Source organism: Mytilus edulis, chromosome 2, assembly GCF_963676685.1.
Source record: "Mytilus edulis chromosome 2, xbMytEdul2.2, whole genome shotgun sequence".
NCBI lineage: Eukaryota > Metazoa > Mollusca > Bivalvia > Mytilida > Mytilidae > Mytilus > Mytilus edulis.
Genome location: NC_092345.1, coordinates 41,925,610 through 41,948,630, shown reverse-complemented (window position 1 = coordinate 41,948,630; position 23,021 = coordinate 41,925,610). Strand labels below are relative to the sequence as shown.

At 31.3% G+C, this 23,021-nt stretch overlaps 1 protein-coding gene across 30 annotated transcripts in view; it reads left to right on the top strand.

Annotated features, from left to right (window-relative positions):
* The first annotated feature begins 6,951 nt into the window (after positions 1-6,951).
* The window catches only part of LOC139510180 (bromodomain adjacent to zinc finger domain protein 2B-like), a 59,707-nt gene continuing 43,637 nt past the window's right edge, over positions 6,952-23,021 (top strand). For 14 of the 30 annotated variants that reach the window (XM_071296599.1, XM_071296594.1, XM_071296589.1 and 11 more), the window contains exons 1-4: positions 7,414-7,529; positions 13,181-13,238; positions 21,062-21,169; positions 21,697-21,840. In XM_071296599.1, the coding sequence (XP_071152700.1) occupies positions 21,091-21,169; positions 21,697-21,840 (223 nt within the window). In that variant the 5' untranslated portion in view covers positions 7,414-7,529; positions 13,181-13,238; positions 21,062-21,090. Of the gene's footprint in view, positions 7,061-7,261; positions 7,530-12,893; positions 12,938-13,180; positions 13,239-17,432; positions 17,480-21,061; positions 21,170-21,696; positions 21,841-23,021 lie in introns of those variants that run through there. The other 16 variants (XM_071296592.1, XM_071296591.1, XM_071296582.1 and 13 more) reach the window with 11 other exon arrangements.

The following is a 23,021-nucleotide window of genomic DNA, read 5'->3' as shown; positions in this document are numbered from 1 at the left end:
GCAGGCTAATGCCGCTACAAGGCATTACTCGCACTAGCAAAGTTGAAAGGGATTAGTATAAGTTGTAATAAGTTGCTCCCCAATCTACTATAAATAAATATGTTTAAACTAAGAAAATATTACTGATATGTTCATATTTATAAATTAACTGTCCACAAGACTGAGTTGTTCGAAATACTAAGGATTTTCTTACCGAAGAATAAATTACTTTGGCTGTATTTGTCCAAACCTTTCAGAATTCTGGGGTCTTAAAGCTCTTCATCTTCGTACTTGCTTTTTTCTCTCAGCAAGCGTCACTGTATTATATATTGTGGACGAAACGCGCGTCTAGCGTACAGAATCATTAGCCTGTTTTTTTTTTTTTGTTATATATTATAATGGCCTGTTTCTCATTTGAAAATTTTGTGCTGTTGGTAGATTTTTAATACTCTTATAGTCACTATAGTTAAACTGATGTCCGTTACTTCAGATATCGGGACCGCAAGATGGCAATTGGAAAAATTCCCCTGTGTCCGACCGTCCTTTCGATCTTGTTAGCGCTCTCAACTGTACAACTTTTGCCAGATTTTTTTGAAACTTATATCATAGATTTACATTCACAATGTCTTGGACAATTCGATAATCAGTGCCGATCAAATATTTTTCAAAGAGTTATACCCCCTTTGAAACATTAATTATATGAAAAATTGCATCGTTAGCGTTCTCGTCTGAATAATTCTCGCAGGTTTTTAAGAAACTTATTTCACAGGTTTATATTATTTTTGTCTTGGACGAGTACGAAAATCAGTGCTGGTCAATTATTCGTAAGAGAGTATGTCCTAAATTATATGGAAAATTGCCTTATGATCACTCTAATGTGTACAAATCTTGCCTCAGAAGTTAAATGAAAGTTATATTATAGTTATAAAAAAGAAGATATAGTAATATTCACTGCCAATGAGACAATTCTTTATAAGAAACCGAATTACACAAAAATTAACAACTATTGGTCACAGTACTTAAACAATGAGGAAAGACCATACCACATAGTCAGTTATAAAAGGCTCCGAAATGACAAACGTAAAACAATCGAAATAAGAAAAATAACCGGTCTAATTAATGTACAAAAAATTATCGAAAAACAAATATTGAACACAGCAACAAAGACAACCACTGAATTACAGGCTATCGGTAACTGGGACAGGCACATACATACAGATGTGGCAGGGTTGACATGGCAATACCCCTAACCAGGGACAGTGGTGTAACAGTACAACATAAGAACGAACAAAAAAAATAGTTGAAAAAGGCTTAACTAAATTATAATCCTGGTACCTTTGAAAACTATTAACTAATCAGATAGATACAAATAGATATACATCTAACAAAAACAAGTAGTGGACATGGCCGGGTTCTTGTACATCCTTACAACAAAAAGACACTAAGTACATATCTGACAGTAATTGCAGTAACTGCATGACAGTTAGTTCAAAGTATATATAACAATTAATAAAAACAATAATTCATCTATAAGACAAAATTATCAATCATTACACATCCAACATCCAATGGATTTAATGTAAAGACGTCACAGACAGTCAGAGAAAACATGAGGTCACTGCAGTAATGCACGAGGCCAAAATGTTTGCATATCCAAAATCTATGTACAAACGCTGAAAAGCTGACGAATCCACAAAAAGGACCAAATGTATAGCCAAACCCGGACAAGGAATCAGAGATATGCAAGAGCAAGATACATTTCTCATTTTTTAATCATGATAGAATAATTTCTAAAAAGTTATTACGTCAAATGTTCAATAAAACAAAAATATGTATTTGCATGGCAGTACCGAAGAACATGGCTACTAGGATAGTAATACGATAGGAGACAAAGGAATTATATAAGGGACTTGAAATCAACGGTACCAATTTATTTTATTACTACATATGCATAATGTTACCCTCAATGGTGCAAGAGGTCAAAATATTTAAAATGCAAAACCTAATTTAATCTTTTAACAGACCTACTAGTATGCAAAAAGTAAATCCAAATCTGGACAAGCAATCTTAGCTATGCGTGAACACATTAGACAAGGTATCAATAAAAGCAGGCTAATGGCGCTGCAAGGCGGCACTCGCATGCACCCGCAAAGTGGAAAAGGATTCATAAATTGCAATAACTTGTTTCCCATTCCACTATAAATAAATATGTTTAAACTAAGGTACTAGTATTAATAATTCCACGGCTTTTTAGTCAATATCGATACTAAGAAGATTTCAAGATTTCAAGATTTTATTGTAAAGCAACGCTCAGCTGACACATGTATGTGTAACATGAGGTAAATATACAATAATAAACATGATCTATGATACAATTGGACATGTTCAACGTTTCATTTATGCGCACAGGGAACTCGGTTAGCAGAATAAAATTGTGTCAATCAATGTTTTTCAAATCTGTTTTCGTATTTCCTATCTATTTGTATACAACATTGTTCACGTTTTTGGGTCGATGCCACTGCTGGTGGACGTTTCGTACCCGAGGGTATCAACAGCCCAGTAGTCAGCACTTCGGTGTTGACATGAATATCAATTATATGGTCATTTTTATAAATTTTCTGTAACAAAACTCTAAATTTTCGAAAAACTAAGGATTTTTTTTTATCCAGGAATAGATTACCGTAGCCGTATTTGGCACAACTTTTTGAAATTTTGGGTCCTCATTATTGCTCTTCAATTTTGTACTTATTTGGCTTTATAACTTTTTTTATCTGCGCGTCACTGATGAGTCTTATGTAGACGAAACGCACTTCTGACGTATTTCATTATAACCCTGGTACCTTTGATAACTATTTACACCACTGGGTCGATGCCACTGCTGGTGAACGTTTCGTCCCTGAAGGTATCACCAGCCCAGTAGTCAGCACTTCGGTGTTGACATGAATATCAATTACAATGTATATGGTCATTTTTATAAATTTTCTATAACAAAACTCTAAATTTTCGAAAAACTAAGGATTTCCTTATCCCAGGAATAGATTACCTTAGTCGTATTTAGCACAACTTTTTGGAATTTTGGGTCATCAATGCTCTTCAACTTTGTACTTATTTGGCTTTATAACTAATTTGATCTGAGCGTCACTGATGAGTCTTATGTAGACGAAACGCGCGTCTGATGTATTAAATTATAATCCTGGTACCTTTGATAACTATTTACACCACTGGGTCGATGCCACTGCTAGTGGACGTTTAAGTCCCCGAGGGTATCACCAGCCTAGTAGTCAGCACTTCGGTGTTGACATGAATATCATTTACAATGTATATGGTCATTTTTATAAATTTTCTATAACAAAACTGTAAATTTTCGAAAAATGAAGGATTTTCTTATCCCAGAAATAGATTACCTTAACCGTATTTGGCAGAACTTTTTGGAGTATTGGATCCGCAATGCTCTTCAACTTTGTACTTATTTGGCTTTATAACTAATTTGATCTGAGCGTCACTGATGAGTCTTATGTAGACGAAACACGCGTCTGATGTATTAAATTATAATCCTGGTACCTTTGATAACCATTTACACCACTGGGTCGATGCCACTGCTGCATGGTGAACGTTTTATGATTGTCCCGAGGGTATCACCAGCCCAGTATACTCAGCAATTCGGTGTTGACATGAATATCAATTACAATGTATATGGTCATTTTTATAAATTTTCTATAACAAAACTCTAAATTTTCGAAAAATGAAGGATTTTCTTATCCAAGAAATAGATTACCTTAGCCGTATTTGGCACTACTTTTTGGAAAATTGGATCCTCAATGCTCTTCAACTTTGTACTTATTTGAGGGTCTGGATTGGGGGGGGTCTGTTATTCTGTAAACATTTAATTTTCACCCCTTTTTTCTCTAATCTTTAAAAAATTAACCCCTTTTTTCTCTAATCTTCAAAAAAATTAACCCCTTTTTTCTCTAATCTTTATTTTTTTGCCCGTTATTCTCTAATCTTCATTTTTTAAGGGCATTATTCTTTAGTCATTTAACCCAATCCAAACCCTCTCTTTATAACTTATTTGATCTGAGCGTCAATGATGAGTCTTATGTAGACGAAACGCGCGTCTGACGTATTACATTATAATCCTGGTACCTTTGATAACTATTACACCACTGGGTCGATGCCACTGCTGGTGGATGTTTCGTCCCCGAGGGTATCACCAGCCCAGTAGTCAGCACTCCGGTGTTGACATGAATATCAATTATAGGGTCATTTTTATAAATTTTCTGTAACAAAACTCTAAATTTTCGAAAAACTAAGGATTTCCTTATCCCAGGAATAGATTACCTTAGCCGAATTTCGCACAACTTTGGGGAATTTTGGTCATCAATGCTCTTCAACTTTGTACTTATTTGGCTTAATAACTTTTTTGATCTGAGCGTCACTGATGGGTCTTATGTAGAAGAAACGCGCGTCTGGCGTATTAAATTATAATCCTGGTACATTTGATAACTATTTTAATGGTGCATGGCATCAATATTTCTTTGTTTTTATGTGCGTTTTACCATCCATATCCGTAAACTAAAAAAAATATTCGTCGTTCCAAACTATAAAAACAAATTGACAGAGTTGATCAGAGTTGGTCCTGCTTTGTTTCATATAAAGAAAGGCCATCGTATAGATACAAGTTTCTTGTCTTAGGGAGGGATGAATCCTACTTTGTTAACAAAAATCACTTTGATTCAAACAAAAAAATCTCTGTAACTGACATTATCAAGATGCTTGATTTCTGGATCGAATGTGCCCCTCTTCTTGTCGACTTATTACTTTATTCATACGAGAAGGGTTAAATACAGCCTTTTTTAAATACCAAGGGCAAAATAAGGGGAGGGTTTTCAACCATACGTCCCAATTCCAAAGCATTGATCGTAAAAAAGGGGTTCAAACCCCCTGACTCACCCCTCCTTTGGATCCGCCACTGCATGAGGATGATTTCACACAGGAACTGCTTTATAGGAAGAAGAAAAAAGAAGTTAGCAGTATCCTTTAACTTTACTTTCCTCTATATAGACGATGTTCTCTCATTAAATAATTCAAAATTTGGTGATCCAGTTGAACGCGTGATCTATCCCATCGAACCTTAGATAAAGGAGACAACAAATATCTTGACTTACATCCAGCATTAGCAATTGACAAAGAGGGTTGGTTAAAAGAAAACTTACGACAAAAGAGATGATTTCAGCTTCCTAATTGTGAACTTTCCATTTCTATGTAGCAACATTCCAGCAGCGCCTGCTTTTTTTTTGTTATCTCCAAGTTGATACAACATTCCAAGGCTTGTATTTCCTTCATGATCTCTTTGATTGAGGATTACTGCTCACAATGAAGCTATTAAACAAAGAGTTCCAATTGGTGTATTGTATAATCCATAGGCGGATCCAGGGGGGGGGCCCTGGGGGGCCCGGGCCCCCCCTTTCGTGGGAAAAATTTGGTTGATTATATAGGGAATCATTGAAGCATGACTGGAGCGGGCCCCCTCTTAGGTCAGTCAGCGGGCCCCCCCTTAGGAAAAGTTCTGGATCCGCCACTGTAATCATTGATTCCCTTCCTAAGTTTTACGGCCCGGACGCCATCAAGAATTGATTGACCGTTATAGACAGAATATCCGTTTCACAGATGGTAGAGGTCTTAACTACATTCCCGTCCCTAGTTCCCGAATATGACTTACTACTACACTGCCGAGTTATACTTATTGCCCGGTTTGGACAATACATGCGCAACACGACGGTGCTATATGTGGAACAGGGTTTGCTTATCCTTCTGGAGCACCGGAGATCACCACCAGTTTTTTGATGGGTTTGTGTTGATAAGTCTTAGTTGTATATGATGTGTGTTGTGTACTATTGTGTGTCAGTAGTTTGTTTTTGTTTTTCTTCTTTTTTAGCCATGGCGTTGTTAGTTTACTTTATGTTCCGCGACAGTTTAGCATGAGATTGTATGTGCTTCTGGTATCTTTCGCGTCTCTTTTAAAGAAAAATGTATGTATACTATGAATAAACAACTAGTATATTTGGCACATCTAATTCGAATTGAATATTTATTTTAAATAGGGTCAAGATTTGGACATTTTACTGAAGAATATGAGTAAAAGCGTATAATTGAGAGAGAGAGATTTTTTTTTAAATATCACATAAATGTGATTTTGTTTAGAAATTATATTTTCAGGCGCATTTCCAGAAGTATGCCGCTTGAGAGTAATAGCTCGTTAGAAGACCATGTTCAGACAAACAAAAGGACTATACTTTTTACCTCTACATTCCATGTTCCCCTCTTATTATAGGGAAACGAGCGCCTGATGCGCACCGTCTGAATATATACAACTAGAATCTACTGATTGTGTATTTTATATGGTTGATTTTATATACCTATAGCTCTATGTCTACATTTATCATAGTAGATAGGACTTATACCTCGGTTTTGCCAAATGAGTCAGACAGTACAGTTTTTACCACCTTCTGGCTATTCACAGGCGAAATAAAAAATAATCGTCTGTTTAATTATAGATTATATAACAACATTTTTTTTTAATTCAAGGTCTCCGCTGTATTTACGATTTTAAATGTAAAATTGATTGTTAAAAAAATAACTTAATTTAATAGAAAAAGACGTTATTTTTATCAAATTATTCCCATCCCATTAAATGATACCATTTTTTTTCAATAATAAAACAAGTTATATATATCGACATCGTGTATAAATCTCAGGTATTCTGTAGATTAATTCTTATACATGTATCTATTTTTATTACTTTCTAAAAATAGGTGCAAACAAAATGTGTCGTCTGTTCATATCTCGTTCATATTAATGTGAAGAAGTAAAGTTAATAAAAAATAGGACCTTACAAAAATATATCATTATCTTCAAATACCTTGCGCGTGTCAAATGTATGTTTGCAAATATGCAAATATTTATGACGTCACCAAATTTAGTCGATCTACATGCGTTCAACCTATAAACAATCAAGAAATCATCCATTACTTTGAAAAAGAAGAAGCTTCAAATTAACTGGTATTCCCACTTTCTTAATTAGGTATTTTTTAAAGCAAGATTAAAAAAAATGGTCCAACAAACTAATAATTTCACCATTTGTAATAAAGATCACAAAACATTTGTTTTCGATGTAGTTTTCGTTTATTGATAAATATGTATCAAAACATGTAAGTTTTCACTGATACAGTAGTGAGTAGATTTTAGTCAATTGTTGAAAAAAGAAAGCTACAATTAAAATTCTGATTGCATAACATTAAAGAAGAGGTTTATAGCTTTCCAATGATACCCAACAAGTGCTATTTTTGTTTATTTACATGTGAGAAAAGCGCGTGCAAATTAGCGAAAATTTGTCAGGGTTTTGAGTTGGAATATTATTGACGATTAATTCTCCCTGCCCGATCCATTATCATTTACAACAAACCACCATATTTAAAACTCGCACTGTTTGTTTGCCGACAATCCTTTGTCTAGTTTTGTCGTGAATTAGGGTGAAAATTAACAAAATTAAGGTAGGTAGCATTACAAATTTATCTTTGTGGACAATTTTATGCAAATTAGGAAGGTTATTTACATGACTTTTGGTGTAAATTAGGGATAAAGTAAATTTTCTTCAGATGATAAATATAACATCTCATTTCTAAGTCTATCGAGTGTGTAAGTTGTATGGAAGCCATTTTTGATGAATTAAATTGTTAGGGTTGTGAATTTTCACTGACTTTGAAACATTTGATGCATATTTTTTTAAATGATGCATTTGCAAGATTTCTGAAGCAGATTTTATAAGATTTACAGTGATGAAAACATTGATTTTTATATGAATTAGAGATGGTCTTTTCTTTTTCTTTGACAGAAAAAGAAATATCTGGAATAGTATTTTCTTAATGAATTTTTGATAATCCAAATATATTTATTGGAAAATAAATGCTGTACATAAACTAGCTGGTATGTTATATATTCTTTAGAACAGCTCTTGGGTATATTCAGTTATATTTCTATATCAAAGTTGACGTCTCTCTGTTTTAATTCTGTTTGTGATAAAGGCGATTCAAAAACTGGTATAACTTAATTCTGGATAAAACATAAATGAAATATTGCCATTTAGTGGTTATAGACATGAACATTTTGAATGTCTTCTAGTATTTCTTTGTAAACTGTTCATTTCCCATTGACATATGTATACATGTATGTCTATACTCTATATTATAAGATGCTTATATTACAAAAATCTAAATGTAAAGTTGACCGCTATATTGTAAAAACTAACTAACTTCATCACAGTAATACTATTATAGTACAATGTAGACTGAGGCACATGGAAACAAATATATTGCTAATTTATTTTCTCTTTCTAAGCATGTCTATTTTTGTGTTTGAAAACGTTTCATTTAATTTCTTTCCTTATTGTCTTTATTGAATTATTCTTCAACCTACAATAATTGAAGTTTATACGTGCTACCCCTCTATTCTTTTGATACAGAGGATGACGATGGAAGTTTTTAACGTCGGTGACTAGCTATACAGCCCTTGCACGGTCAGATGATACAGAGGGGATGCACTTAAACATTTATATACTACAGTTATTGTCCTTGCCCAATGCACCTGTGATCAACAGTGCTCATGAATATGAGGGGACACATTTCAATGTTGCATTTCATTTAACAAGATACTGTGCATTCATTTATTTTTCGTGGGTACCAATTTTTGTGGAATTCGGAAAAATTGCATTCCTGTGGATGTTTGATTTCATGATTTTACAAATTGTCCTGTAATACTTTATTTTGGAAGAAAATGTTTACCAGTATATATTTAATTTGTGTGAAAAGTACATGAAAATGTTAAGCCTTATTAAACCTAGTAATATATCTCCATTTGTCATTACTTTAAAATTAATGATGGTCTTGTAACAGTCCAAAAGAAAAGATAATGACCATGATGTCAAACTGACCTTGTGTGTTGAGTAACAGTATGGTCAGTTTGGTCAGTCAGCACATGGTCAAATCGTTTAATATCATGGTTGTATTCTGGTATTTATTCATTAAAATCTTGCAGTCAATATTGTGAAAATGCTCATACAAAATATAATATCTGTTCTGTCAGTTTTCCTGCACAATTTCAGTCTCATTAATAATTACTGGCAAGAACTGAAGATTATTCATTATTTTTTCTTACACTGATGATCATGCTAATTTTTGTGTATCTTATACATTTATTGATGACTGGTAATGTATTAGTCGTGTAATCAATAGAATCTCAGGAGGAAGCTAAGTTGGTTGGTTTTATAGTTATATGATCTTACTTGAATATTGTGATTTGAATTGATACATGGTTCGAACATGTATATATAGTATCAATTAATGACAGAGACTTGAAAAGTGTGTGTGTATGAAAGTTTTGATTTAATTTGGATTGATTTTTCTTTCTATACTAAGTTACTTTAGATAGGTTTACTTAAAGATTTATACTTGATCAAATATAAAATATATTTGCCCTTGAGCTCTTTACCAGTATTACATGTACTAGAATATAAAGAACTTCTCTCACTACTTGATTATTACTGTTGATGAATGCCATGGAAATTCATTGGGTAAATGTAGACAGATGTGAAAATAAATCTGAAACCTCATTAGTGTAATACATTTTAAGAACTATATATTTTTAGAAAATTTCTAACTATTAACAAAATTATTTTATGCAAAGAATATATCACTTCACTTCATCTCCTGATATCATCAAGATCTGAAACCGAAATTTATGTTAAAAGGAATAGGAGAATATTAATAATATTTATATAAAAGAGCACAATTTAGGTGATAGTGAAGATTAAGGTTAATTTTAACCTTTGAAAAAAGCAAAAAAATGATGTAAGAGTCTTAGCAGTCTGAACCAAAATCATTTCAAACTACTAGTTTTAAGACTAATACTGTAGATTCAAAAATCATTGCGTGCATTTATTATTGCAAATTTGTCATTTTAATTTTAATTTTTGCGATATTGAGAAAAGTCTTGTTTAATTGATATACAAATTTCCGAAATGTGAGATTAAATTACTGCCATTATAACCCGGTCACATTTTTTGCAATAATATAAACTTCGCAATAATTTCTGAATTTACAGTTCCGGTATTCCAATATTTTTCTTATGTGTCTTTTACAAAGTTGAAATGTTAAAATTGGAAAGAAACAATACATGTAGTTGATTATAATTCATAAAAAATGACACACTTACTTACAAATTAAGCAACATAAACCTTAAATGAACTCACATGCCCTTGATGGGTTATTACTGAGAATAATATGTTGAATACAACAAGATATGGACTATTTAAATCTTTGGAAAATGAAGAATATGACCTTGATTTCATGGTTGAATGATTATGAGAAAGACTTAGCGTGAAAGAAGAATATAAAGGTTATCATGGTTTATATTTGGACATTAGGTACACAGTTAATTTGAAAGGATCATAAAAGCCTCCCTCCTCAAGTAGGTAACTCAATCTCACATTTCAAGCTTAAATGAGTATTGACTGAGTCTGAGGTCAAGTCTTGGAAAAATTTATTATTGAGTTTACCTACAGTCATTTAGCTTTGGGAGTACATAGCTAAGTTAGCCTGATGGCACATCTTTCCTTGGCTTGTTTTGGTAATACATTTTTTATTTGCATCATACTTTTTGACCCATGAATAAAAATGATATTGAATATTAAGGTGCATTTTCTAATTCTCTTGGCTGATATCATCTTAGTAAATTGGATAAATAATCAGGACTATTCAGGCGACATATCTTAATGTTGAAGTTCAATTTTATTTTCATAATTATTTAATATTTGGTTCATAAGGCTAAGAGAGCAAATAATAGAACTTTCTAATCATAAATTACCTTTGTTTATAACTTAAACTGCTCCTATAAAGTGTCAACAAAGTTTTTAATTTGATTCTTAGGTGATCATCGGATATTTGAGCTATTTTTCAATTCTTAACAGTAAGATTCATTTTAAATTTATAAATTTTTCATAAAGATGTTTTTACATTGAATAAAACTTCAAAATCAATAAATCCACAAAGATTCATTGAAGAAAGGCTATATTTGACATGTAAGTTATCAAAGGTACTTGTTCATCATGTACAAACTATATAAAATTTAAATGTTAATTTATAACACAGGTAAAAACACATCTTTGTAAGTAATCTTGATAACCTGTTAAATTTTATATACATAATCATGAAAACAAGTGTTCATATGCTGGAACAGGATTTTACACATAATTATTCTTGACAGTATAAAGGACAGTTAAGAAGAATTTAAATAAGTTGTTAAAATAATGATAAGCTAAATTTAATAGAGGAGAATGTGGAGTTATCTCCCTTTCTAACCACAGTCAAACTAAATCTTGTTTTTCATTGATGACTGAAGAAAGTCCTTTTGGATTGATTAACAACGGAACATTGCATATTTAGGCCTTCAATAAGTGAAACAAAAACATGCTAAAGAAATTGCAAATTTGATATCAAGTTATGAAATATGTAAATTTATGTTTTTCACAGGTTTATCATTGTAACATTTACATGTGATTTTTATGTTGCATAAAAACTAGATTTTCTGTTGTATTATTTCAAGGGATAATTTTTTTGTGGTTTTCAATTACCCGTATATCTATATGTATATTTTGAATTAGATATTTCAATTTATTTCCTTCTATCCACCAATTCAGATTTCAATTACTCTGTTAGTCAGTGATACAAATATTTAAAATTTTATACAAGTGCATAGAAATTTTTAAAACTACACAAAAGAAAACATATCTTTAAGTATAAAATTTAAGAGTGACCTGATTTAATGTTTAACACATGACTCAGATAAATTCTTTTGATTTTCATATGTAAAGATTTAAGTTTAGTTTTTACACAGGTAAACATTGAGAAAAATTATTTGCTTATAACCCTTAAAGGTATATGATTTGACAAGAGAATATAGTGATATATTACACAGAATTTTTATGTTACATACAAACAAGTCCAATATGATACATGGAAGATTTTAGTATTCCAGAATAAAACTGTCATAACAAACCTTTGTGTTTATGTAAGATTTTTAAAACTTTGTGACTTGGTCTTTTTTGGGATATTAATTGTAAAATTACCATAATTAATTGAAATAATTTGTATAATAGCATGAAAATACTAAATATTTGTCACATGATTGCAATGTCTGAAAGGTAGTAAGATGTGGAAGATTTCTTGTACACATTTGAAAGGAGTTTTTATTACAAATGACAATTTAAATAAAGAAAAGAAAAAATGGTATTCCAATAACAGGAAGAAAATATCAAATAAACTATGTTCAAAGGGGAATCAAAATTCAAAATACAGAGAAACAATACACAAATTAAATACATCAAAAGCAAAATGACGGTCAATGAATACAACAATACATATAAAGGTTAAAGAGTAAAAGGTCTAAATTAATTTCATTTTGAATAATATATTTCTCATAGCGTATAAATTTAATTTGAACTTGCCTAGCTTAAAGCCATGCAAGTTATTTTATTATTTTGAATCTGTTTTACATTTGTGTGTTCCTTTCTATTGATAGAATCACAAATTTATGCTGTCAATTGATAATACATGTATTTTACTTTTGATGTTGTTATTTACATTTTTGACTGCAGAAACAATGCACTTATTGTGCGGTAAATTTTGATGTAGTTGAAAGAGTACCCAGAAATGTTTGTGCTCAGCTTTATGGATCATGACGGAGACTAAGGTTGCATTGATTTGGGAATTCTTCCTTAAAAAGATACATAATGGACTAAAAAGGTGTTTTAATTTGATGTTTTTATGTGAGGCAACTATTTTTTCATCTTATTTTCAGGCATATATAGTTTGAGACAACTATCCACCAAATACCAAATGACCAAGATGTAAGCAGCTATTTTCAGTGCAGCATTTTTTTTTATCTCCTCTGAAACAACTGAACCAATTTTAACTAATTTGGCCAGATTGATTCTTAGGGTTATATATAGTTTTTATTTCTCAACCAACCAATCCTAAATTGAACAAAAAGTGTGTAAGATTCTTATTTAAATCCATTTTGCTTGAGAACTTTTTTGCTGTTTGTTTGTTATAATGAAGAGCATACACATTTTCATTTCCCTGTTTTACAGGCAGAAGGAACTTAAAGACTTACAGTATGGTGCAGTAAAGGAGTTCTGTTTTGCTCAGGTAATTTTTGACTCTGCATGCTGATGTTCCTTATATACTATTTCATATTGGGGAAAGGGGGGTGGGATTTACTTTTGCTCATCTTTCTCAAAGGTCCAGTATGAGCTATTGGTTTCAGTTTGTATCCAATTTAGCCTTTCTTATCATCTATTTCACCATGAGTTTCATTTACTTGAAGAAACAAGGCAGTCATTGGGCACCTACTTATGAAGATTTCTGGATCTGCCACTGGATCCGGCAGCTGGTTCAAATCCATGACCTCCCAACTGGAGGCAATCAGGAGACTACCAAAAAGGTCAATGAAGCTTCAAGCATGATAGAATAATACAAAAAATTGAAAACCAATGTCTTGTAAAAATCTGGAAGATATTCTTTGATTGATTTATATTTTTTAATTATCAAACTTAAAAGACCAAAAGAGTGGCTTTATTGTCACATTTTCTTCTCTAAAAAGCAAGATGACTATATAAAGCTACATCTCATGTGTTGCCTCAACATATTTGATGAAGTAAGACTTAACAGTAAATGATATGTCAATGATGTTTGGTATGCAGTTGAAGTAGCATTTTCACATTTCATTTCCATGGAGATTATTGGCCCCTGTCCCCCTCAAGTTTATTGACAATGAAATGGGCTTAGTTTGTGATTAGGTCAGTTATTGGGAACCATGCACTTTTGATTTGTCAATGATGCTCATGTTCTTTGTGTACATTTGTATTTAGCAATTGAAAGTTTGGCCTAAACATTTACCTTCTTACAAATAATTCAAGATAATTCATTATAAATTTTCATAACTATAATCACAGATTGGTTTTGTAACATATAATGAATCATGCATGCAGTACTTACATCAAAATTTGCCAAGATTAATGCTTAATACATCCTTGTGGAAAATTTGTGTAGTAGATATTGTCGAGGTATGAATAAAAGAAGATGTTGGGTAATTTACTGATTTTTTTCAAAGAATTTTTTATGTCTTTATAATCGAAAAGGGAAAACTTTGAATAAGCAAAACAGAACATTTTAATAGACATATCTCATGAAGAATACACAATGGTTTTAGTAGTTTTTCATAACTTTGATTGCCATCTCCATATAGTTGTCTTTCCAAGTATTGTCTTTTGTGTAAATTAGTCCTTAGGAAAAAATTGTAGTATTTATGCACAAAATGAATAAAAAATTGAAGAGATGTTATAATATTTGGTATATGCTGCTTCTGCTCAAAAGAGTAAGTTCTGGTAGGCTTTGAACACTATTACTCAGATACATGTCCATATTTAGTAATGTGCCTACCTATACCTTAACATTTTCTTCAGTGTTGTCAATTAAACACAAAGAAGAGTTTTTATTCATGTCAGGTCAAGGAGAGTTTATTTGGAAAGTCTAAATAAAACTGTATTTGTCATGAATATTAACATTTTTTATCCTGAATGTTGTTAAATGTTTGCCAACTAAACATTGAATACCACCTTTCAGTCATTCCATTTCCTACTATGTTGTAACATAGATGTAATATTAAAAAGTCCTGCAAAAATAGAAAAATAAAGAAAATAAGAAAAAAAGAGAATTGAAATCTTAATGAAATTTTACATATTACTTCATTGGTAATGTCAGTATGTCATTGTATGTAACAACAAAAGAAAAAAGGTTCAGTAATCCTAAGTTATCAATGAAATTAACATGATAACAAACTAACATGTAAAACACCAGGTTATCTTTTGAATATATTGACCACCTGTCACAGGTAAATCTCTTTCACCTGCAATCATAGAAATAGGTGATAATATAAATAAGTGTGGCCACTTATACTAAGATGCATGAAAACAAGAATTGTGTGGAATTTCTGTCTATTCAGTCTATGAAGAAAGTTTATTTATTTAATAACAGAATCTTGGTGGAAATAAACTGGTAAAGATAGAATATCTGGCCATATTTTTACCTTCTACATGCTGTGATTTTTTTCACAGTTATGTTACTTTTCTGGACGTAAATAATGAAAGGAAAATCTATGGGTATTCCACCTCAGGGAAAAGAATTAACATGATGCACCTTGAGTTTATGCAATTGAACATGTAGGCCAAATTTACTTGTAGAAAAGTTGCTTTATTCAAATCATTTATATTGAAATAACTTTGGTACCCTTAGGGGTTTGTTGTAGAACAGTATCTACTGATCATGTCATGTAGAATACATTTAACTTATTTGTAAATCACTATTCACTGCATATTAATTTTAAAAACATTATAAACTTGGTTCTGCTACATCTTATCCAGACAATTGTTGAAAAGCAACACTGCCATTGATTAATTTGTCATAGAGAGATATATCAGATATTCTTGTTCCATGAAAAGTATAATTGATCACACTTTTTTCCTCCATTTTTCGTTACTAAGCTTAAAGATGAGCTGGTCTTGAGTGAGAAAATTGATCAAGTTGTAACTATGATGTCGTTCATTTACTATCATATTGGATTGTTAGATGTTTGGAAAATAATAAGCTTAGAAAATCACAAACAAATTTAAGTACTATGTATTAGGCAAATGGACAAAAAGCAATGGTTTTTCAATTATCTCAATATCATTCTATACAAATCTATATTTAGTTGTCTTTTTTATATGCTTTTTTAAAATCATCTTTTAATGCAGAACTGTTTTTAAATAAGAACTGACGTCAACATAAATTGCTTGAAGATTTCTGATTTTATATCAAGTAATAGCAGTAATGACCTTTATAATCCACATATATACAGATCATATTATGTATAGAATGTTAGAACTTCTACAGTTGTTGATTCAGACACCTGATATATATATGCCCTAAAAAATGGGATAATACAATTTTTTGCATAAAACACTTACATTTTTGGGGGGTTTAACCACAAACCCTAGATTCTGAAACAGCTAATTTATATGTCATCAATAGAAATAACAGTTACTGAAGTTAGGAGTGGCCACTGTCAAATCCCCAATTGAAAACAGTAACTCTTCAACTACAGGACTAGCTGTTATTCCTATTCTAAAACATTAAAAAAGAAATGATGTAAGAGTGTAAGTGAGCTTGTTAAAATGTATGAATTTAAGATAAAACAGAATTCTGCAAAAATAATCAAATTTGGATCATTTTTGAGGTAGGTGTAATTTTATTTCATCTGGGATCCAGCTTGTCAACAGAGGCGGATTTAGGCCCCCCCCCCCCCTTTTTGGGAAAAAAATGGTTGCTTATATAGGGAATCACTGAAGCATGACTCGAGCGGCCCCCTCTTAGGTCAGTCAGTGGGCCCCCCTTATGAAAATTTCTGGATCCTCCACTGGTCAATGTGGCAGCCCAAGACATCTTAATTGATTTGAACCTAGATTTTAACTTATGAAAAAATTGTAACATACAGATTTCTTTAGAATTCATGGTACATGTAAAAATAAGGAGATGTATGATTTCCAATAAGACAACTAACTATCCACCATATTTCATTAGAATCAAAACTTCTCCATGGTCCATTATATTCAGGTTTCCATACATGTTCCTGGATAAACCAGCAGTTAATTGATGAGGTTTTCTGATTTTATATCAAGTAATAGCTAAAAGTTATGAATTTAATCCACATATACAGATCATATTATGCATAAAATGTTAGAACTGCTAGTTGTTGATTCAGGCACCTGATATATATATACATGCTTTAAAAAAAATGGGCGCATATAAGTCATTTATAGCTTGTCTATAATTTAAGCATAATTTGGAACTATTCTACCAGAAGAGCAGGAAGGAACTACAGAATCTGAATTGGTTGTTTTGTTTATTCACATAAACCACATATCTCTACACACATGTATTAAAGTGGTTTTACTAAATAATCTATACAATGTGAACTTTTTTTTAGTTTTCATCAAGAATGTGATTAACTGGAATTTTACCTTTATTATTGACAAAGAATAAAATAGATCAATTGTTTGAATTTAAAGAGAAAATGTGGATACACCTGAGTGAGAGAGGCCATCATATTATTCTGTTATGTAGAAAATCATTTTATCTCTGTAAAAATAATTGATTTTGTACATTGTACATTGTATAATTGGCAAGAATCTAAATATATTTTAAACATTATCAAGCTGTAGTTGATGGAATGTATTTGATTTTTTGTGTGCATTTTCTTTCATCAATGTTAATTTTTCTTTTGACTGAATTAACATAGAGCTATAGAACCAGTTAATGTGTTGATACCTCATCATCCTTTCTAGACTGAAGTATGTATTGTTATCATGTACAAAACTTTAAATTGAAAAACTTTTGAAATATATTTCTCACTAGGGATGTTTGCACCTGCAAACCTATTTCTTACACTGTTGATGTGTATTATTGGGGAATTCATAAGATTCATCTTGTTGGCCTGCCAGGCTTCACTGTTTTACTCTGTGAAGTTTTGAATGAAATCTATCTCCAAAATGTCAGGATTTTTGAAATACATGTATATGTTCATAACTTTTTTTCTCAACAAAATGGAGAATGACTATTATTTTAAAGTTGGTTCAAATGTATTAATATCCCTTTTAAAGCTTCACTTTTGTTGGTTCATGTTTTCACTAAAGCTTGTAACCTTATATGTACTGTAATAAGATTGTTTGTAGGTACGGTTGATGAACAATTGATTTCTATATATAAGTAAGCAAAAGGAATGACTGTGATTTTTACCTATTACACACTGTCCTGATTCAAGTTTTTATCAAATTTCTATTTAAACAAATAGAATTGTGTCAACATGTAAACGAACAAAAGTGTATTTTAGGGAGTACAGGTCACTAAAGTAGGATGATTTGACCTTATTCTTATGCATCACTGTTATTTCAAGTTATCATGAAGGTCATGCCTCTTGTAATCAAAGATGTGGGATCAATTAACAACTTGCATAAATGTCCTCAAAAGGTGATTGTCAACATCCAGGTGACAAAGGTGTCCAGCTTCTTTTTGCTCCTCTGTCTAACAATGCTAGTGTTGGCCATAGATGACACTTTGCTTGTATTATCTGTCAGCTGTTTGCTAACTTTCAGATTTTCTGCAATTGTAACATTAGGACTAAACTTGGCAGGATATAATCAATAAAAGGTCCCATATAAATTATTCATTATCATTTTCTTATGATTTGATGAAAAACATGGCTTTCAGATGTAATTCTGTATTATGATTGGCCAATTTTTTTTTCTTTTCTGAAAAAAATAATAAGAATAAAAATAAATAACAAAGCATAACTACCAGGGGGCATTCACAACTCTTGGTAAAAATAAACGTATGCATCCTGGTCTATTGACCTTGAAACTATTATATAGTTTACATGATAAAAGTTAGTGTTTAGGCCAGTTTAAGATTGACCACTAATTGTAAGTCAATGAAAGTTGGTATATGCAATTGTATAAGCATTTGCACATCCAATTTTCCATGGAGATTATATGGCCCTGCCCAATATTATTCTATATTGACCTTGAAACTTTTGTTCAGTTTACATGTTGAAGACCATGTTTGGGTCAGTTTTAAGGAAAGCACTTAAGACAAGTCAATGGTATCTGTTATGCAGTTATATTCGCATTTGTATTTCTCTTTTCTGGGGACGTTTTTTGGCTGTCACCTTCAGTAGTGGTTCATTGAATTTAAATATTAAGCATGTTAAAGTAAGTCCATACCCCCTGTACCTCCCTTTTGAAAACAGATTAGCACTGTTAAAGTCAACATTCTGTTCAAATTGTGACTGTTAAAGTCGAGTTCATGAGTCCAAATAACCCCCCCCCCCCCCCCCCCCCTTTGGAAATTCCTGGCTACGGGCCTGAAGTCTTGCCATTTTTATTTCAACATTTGCATTATGATAAAATTATATAAAAGCAGGACATATCTCTGTTTCAATAGTTTATTGTGTTGAGCACTTATCAAACCAAATTAATGTATAGGTAATAGCAGCAACTTTCTAAGGTAAAAAGTAAAAAAGAATTTTTCAATAATAAATATTTAAGTATAATGTTCATACAGTAGTTTTATCATCACTATTTAAATGTGAATAATGAGTCACATTTTAATCAATAAATATGAACTGAACTCCAAAGTAAAACCTCTTAATATCTATGTTTGTAAATGATTTTACACTAATTTTAAGTGTTTTGTATTATAGTCTATTTTAAATTTATTGGAAGACTTTATATCTTTAATCAGATTGTATTTGTAAAATTTTGCTTTATACTTCAATTATAGAGGTCACAAAAGATTTAAATTTTTGAAATAAACTGGTGTCTTTTTCTCTTCTTCATTTACTGAGGCAAGAAGGTAATAGACCAGTGTTAAAGATACAGGTTTCAATATAAAGTGTCACAGTTACATGAACAAAGAAGTTTTGTAGTTTGCTGTGAATTCATGTTCTTCATGTTAAACATATAACTCAGATGTCAACACTTTTGAACTTGCTTAGCATACAGTATTCATCTTTTCTTTATGCAGAAGATTTTTTTAAAAAGATTTTAGTGATAAGATAATTTTTCCTTATTCTATTTTTTTTCAGGACTTATTATATATATTAATTGTATTGTTATTTGTCAAGAGATCATTTTCCTCAATTTACACTAAATTTTTAACAGTTAACACACTTAGAATAGGACAAAATACAGGTTGAATAAAGTCGAGAATGCAGAAAAATTATTCTCAGAATCAAGTACAAAAATATTTCTTGACATCAATTATTGTAAAGTTAGAAAATCCATTCTACGATATGTCTTAGCCACTCATTGTGCAAGTGTTATGACAATTATAGAAATCTTTCTTCATGAAATCAATAAAACAGTGTCCTGAAGAAGATTCCGACAATATCTAATTGACACAATGGAATCTAAACACTGAGAACTTGACTAAAGAAGCTTATAAAATTATCTATTGAATCAGATTCACCAGGGGAGATAACTCCAGTTCTAATTTGAACTATAGTTAAAAAATCTCCATTATTTTAATCTTTAATTTTCGTGATCATATATTTTCTTATTTAAAAAAATAGTTAAACTAAATTATGCATAATAATATAATGCCTGATCAGGTGAAATCATTTGGATTCCATGCAGCATATATAGATTGAAATAGTTGTGTTGTATACAATTTAAACGGCTGTCAATATGATTAGTTTTAATTTTTGCACTCATATATTTAATTTAGAACTGACGTTTGAATTATTTCAGTTCATTTGAGTTATTACAGTTAATTAGCATAAATGAGGAATACAACAATATAGTGTGGTTTTTATGTATACAATTATACACTTGTACTTAGTCCAGTCAAACAGAGACTAAGTTTGGAATCTTGAACCTCAAACTTGTTGCAACAGAAACTGTTTTTGTATTAATCTAAAGCATTAATCCCCAAGTATACACAGAAAAAATTCCCATAAAATCTAACTTGAGGTAAACTCAAATTTTGCATTTTTAATTTCTAATGGAAAGTAACATTGGAAAGGGAGATAACTCTGCAAAAATGAGTCTTTTTTTAATTCAATTCTTTATTTATTTAAAGAGGATTGCCAACAGCCAGAGGCTACGCGTGGATCTCCTCGATTTTTTTTTGGTCAGGTTTTGGTTGATTTTCTTAAAATTCATGTAATATATGATAGTTTAGTTTTCCTCAAGTTAGATTTTATGGGTCTTTTTTTCTGTGTGTATTTGGGATATAATGCTTAAGATTGAAACTTAAAAATCTTCTGATGCAATTACTTCAAGGTAAGGGTCAAATTTTTGCTAGATTGACTGGACTATTATAGGATGTATATGTAACATTTTTATTTGTACTGATGATTTTTTTTGTCTTTTCAGAATTGAAAGAAAGACATTATTTTGTCAACATGGATAAGGGTGAGAAAGATGATCCTGGAAGTCCAACAAGGAATAATTTGTTTGAAAATGCAGCTGCTAATCTCTTGGGTAAGACTTTAAAGAGAGTTGAAAAAGTTTCAGAATTTATTAACTGTTTTGTGAATATGAGCCAAGATAGAATCTTTTAATAAAATGTGATTGACATGATTGTTTACAAGAAGTAATGAGTTTTAGAATTAGGAATTAAAAATTTTATCTGAAAGTTTTTTTTTAAATTTTCTATTAACATGAATATATTGATGGTCAAGTCCCAAATGATGGGGATAAATCATCTACATGTACTATGATACTTTTATTCCTATTCTAATGCATTTTAAAAAGTAAACAAAAACTGTATGAATTTAAAATAACAATAAATTCAGTGAAACCTGATGATCGATTTTGGCACCTTTAAAAACATCATGCATATGTCATGGGAATGAAAATATATTAATCTTTATTAGTTTGTTACTTTTACAAATCAGATTTGAATAAAATGTCATCCAAACAGGATTTGGGGTAGATGTTGTTTGTTTTTCAATTATATTATAAGGATTACTGTTTGTAGAATGTGAAATATATTTTATTTATTGCAGGTGTGTCTCCTTTTGGACTTCCATATGCTGCCCATCTTGCCCACATTCCTGGTGCATTTCTGATGGGACATCCAGCCTTTCCAGTTACTTCATTGTTTGATGGCTTAATGGGCCATTATCCATCCTCATTGGTGACTTCTTCAGGTAAAACCTTTGTCACTAGTTTATGTTGACTAATATTGGTAAATTAGAGAGAAAGAAAGTAGTGTTCATGTACTGCTTTGTCCTGTCTGTCAATTTTTCCGGCGTGGGACGTTTGCGCTTTTTCATAGGACATTTGCGCTTTTTATTTTGGAAATTTGCGCTTTTTATAAAGGACATTTGCGCTTTTGCAAAATTTGTTTTTTTTGACTTTCCGCCCCTTTTATACGGGCTTGGGACCGGCATGTCTGACCTTCAAGAATTAAAATCATATTGTTCTTTATGATTAAAAATTGTTTTATAGCACATTTTCAAATGTTTTCAAGTTTATTAAACATTATAATAAATATAAAGAAAAAAAAAGAAAAGTCATTACAGGTCAGTTTAGCTTGATAACTGAAGCCCAAGGAGTGAACAAATTAAGCTCTTATTATCAGTTTTGACTGGTATTTTGTCCATATTTCAAATAATAATTAATTTTATCTTTCTCAGTATGTTTATCTTTCTCATCAATGTAACGAATCTTAATGTAGTTCACTGACTGTTGTTCAAGGATTCTCTTCAAAAAGATAAAAATATAGCAGGATGAGTCAAGTAGAACTGTTCATTATAGTGGGCATGGAAGGATTTTGGACCATTTGTCGTACTAATGACAAATATAAGTTAAATTTATTAACGTAATGATTACTTTGCATTAAAATTACAGGTAGACGACTATAGGTTAAAAGCGCAAATGTCTGGTCAAATTAATACAGGTGAATCAAAATTTAAAGCGCAAATGTCCATAGTATTTGAAGCGCAAATGTCCTATCGTTTGACAGGTAAAAAAGCACAAACGTCCTGTGCCCAATTTTTCTATCTGACATCCAGTGACAGTCTGTTAAAACGAAAATATTCTTTTTGACCAGAAAAAAAAGCTAAACTGCTGCACCAAAATCTTAAGTTCACTGCAGCTGAAAATGTATTGTGAAAATTTCGAGAATAGATAGCTGTACAAAGATTCCAAAAATATATATTATTACCCCGTTTAGAGCTATGTATTCCTTGTAATTTCCATGGTATCTGGTCATTTTGAAATTGTAGGTACTGTTGTGAAAATTTTTGGCATTACACTAGATTTTCATGTGAAGGCACACTGAATAGTAACCAATTATTGTTATACAAAAGATTTAAGAGTGTCATTG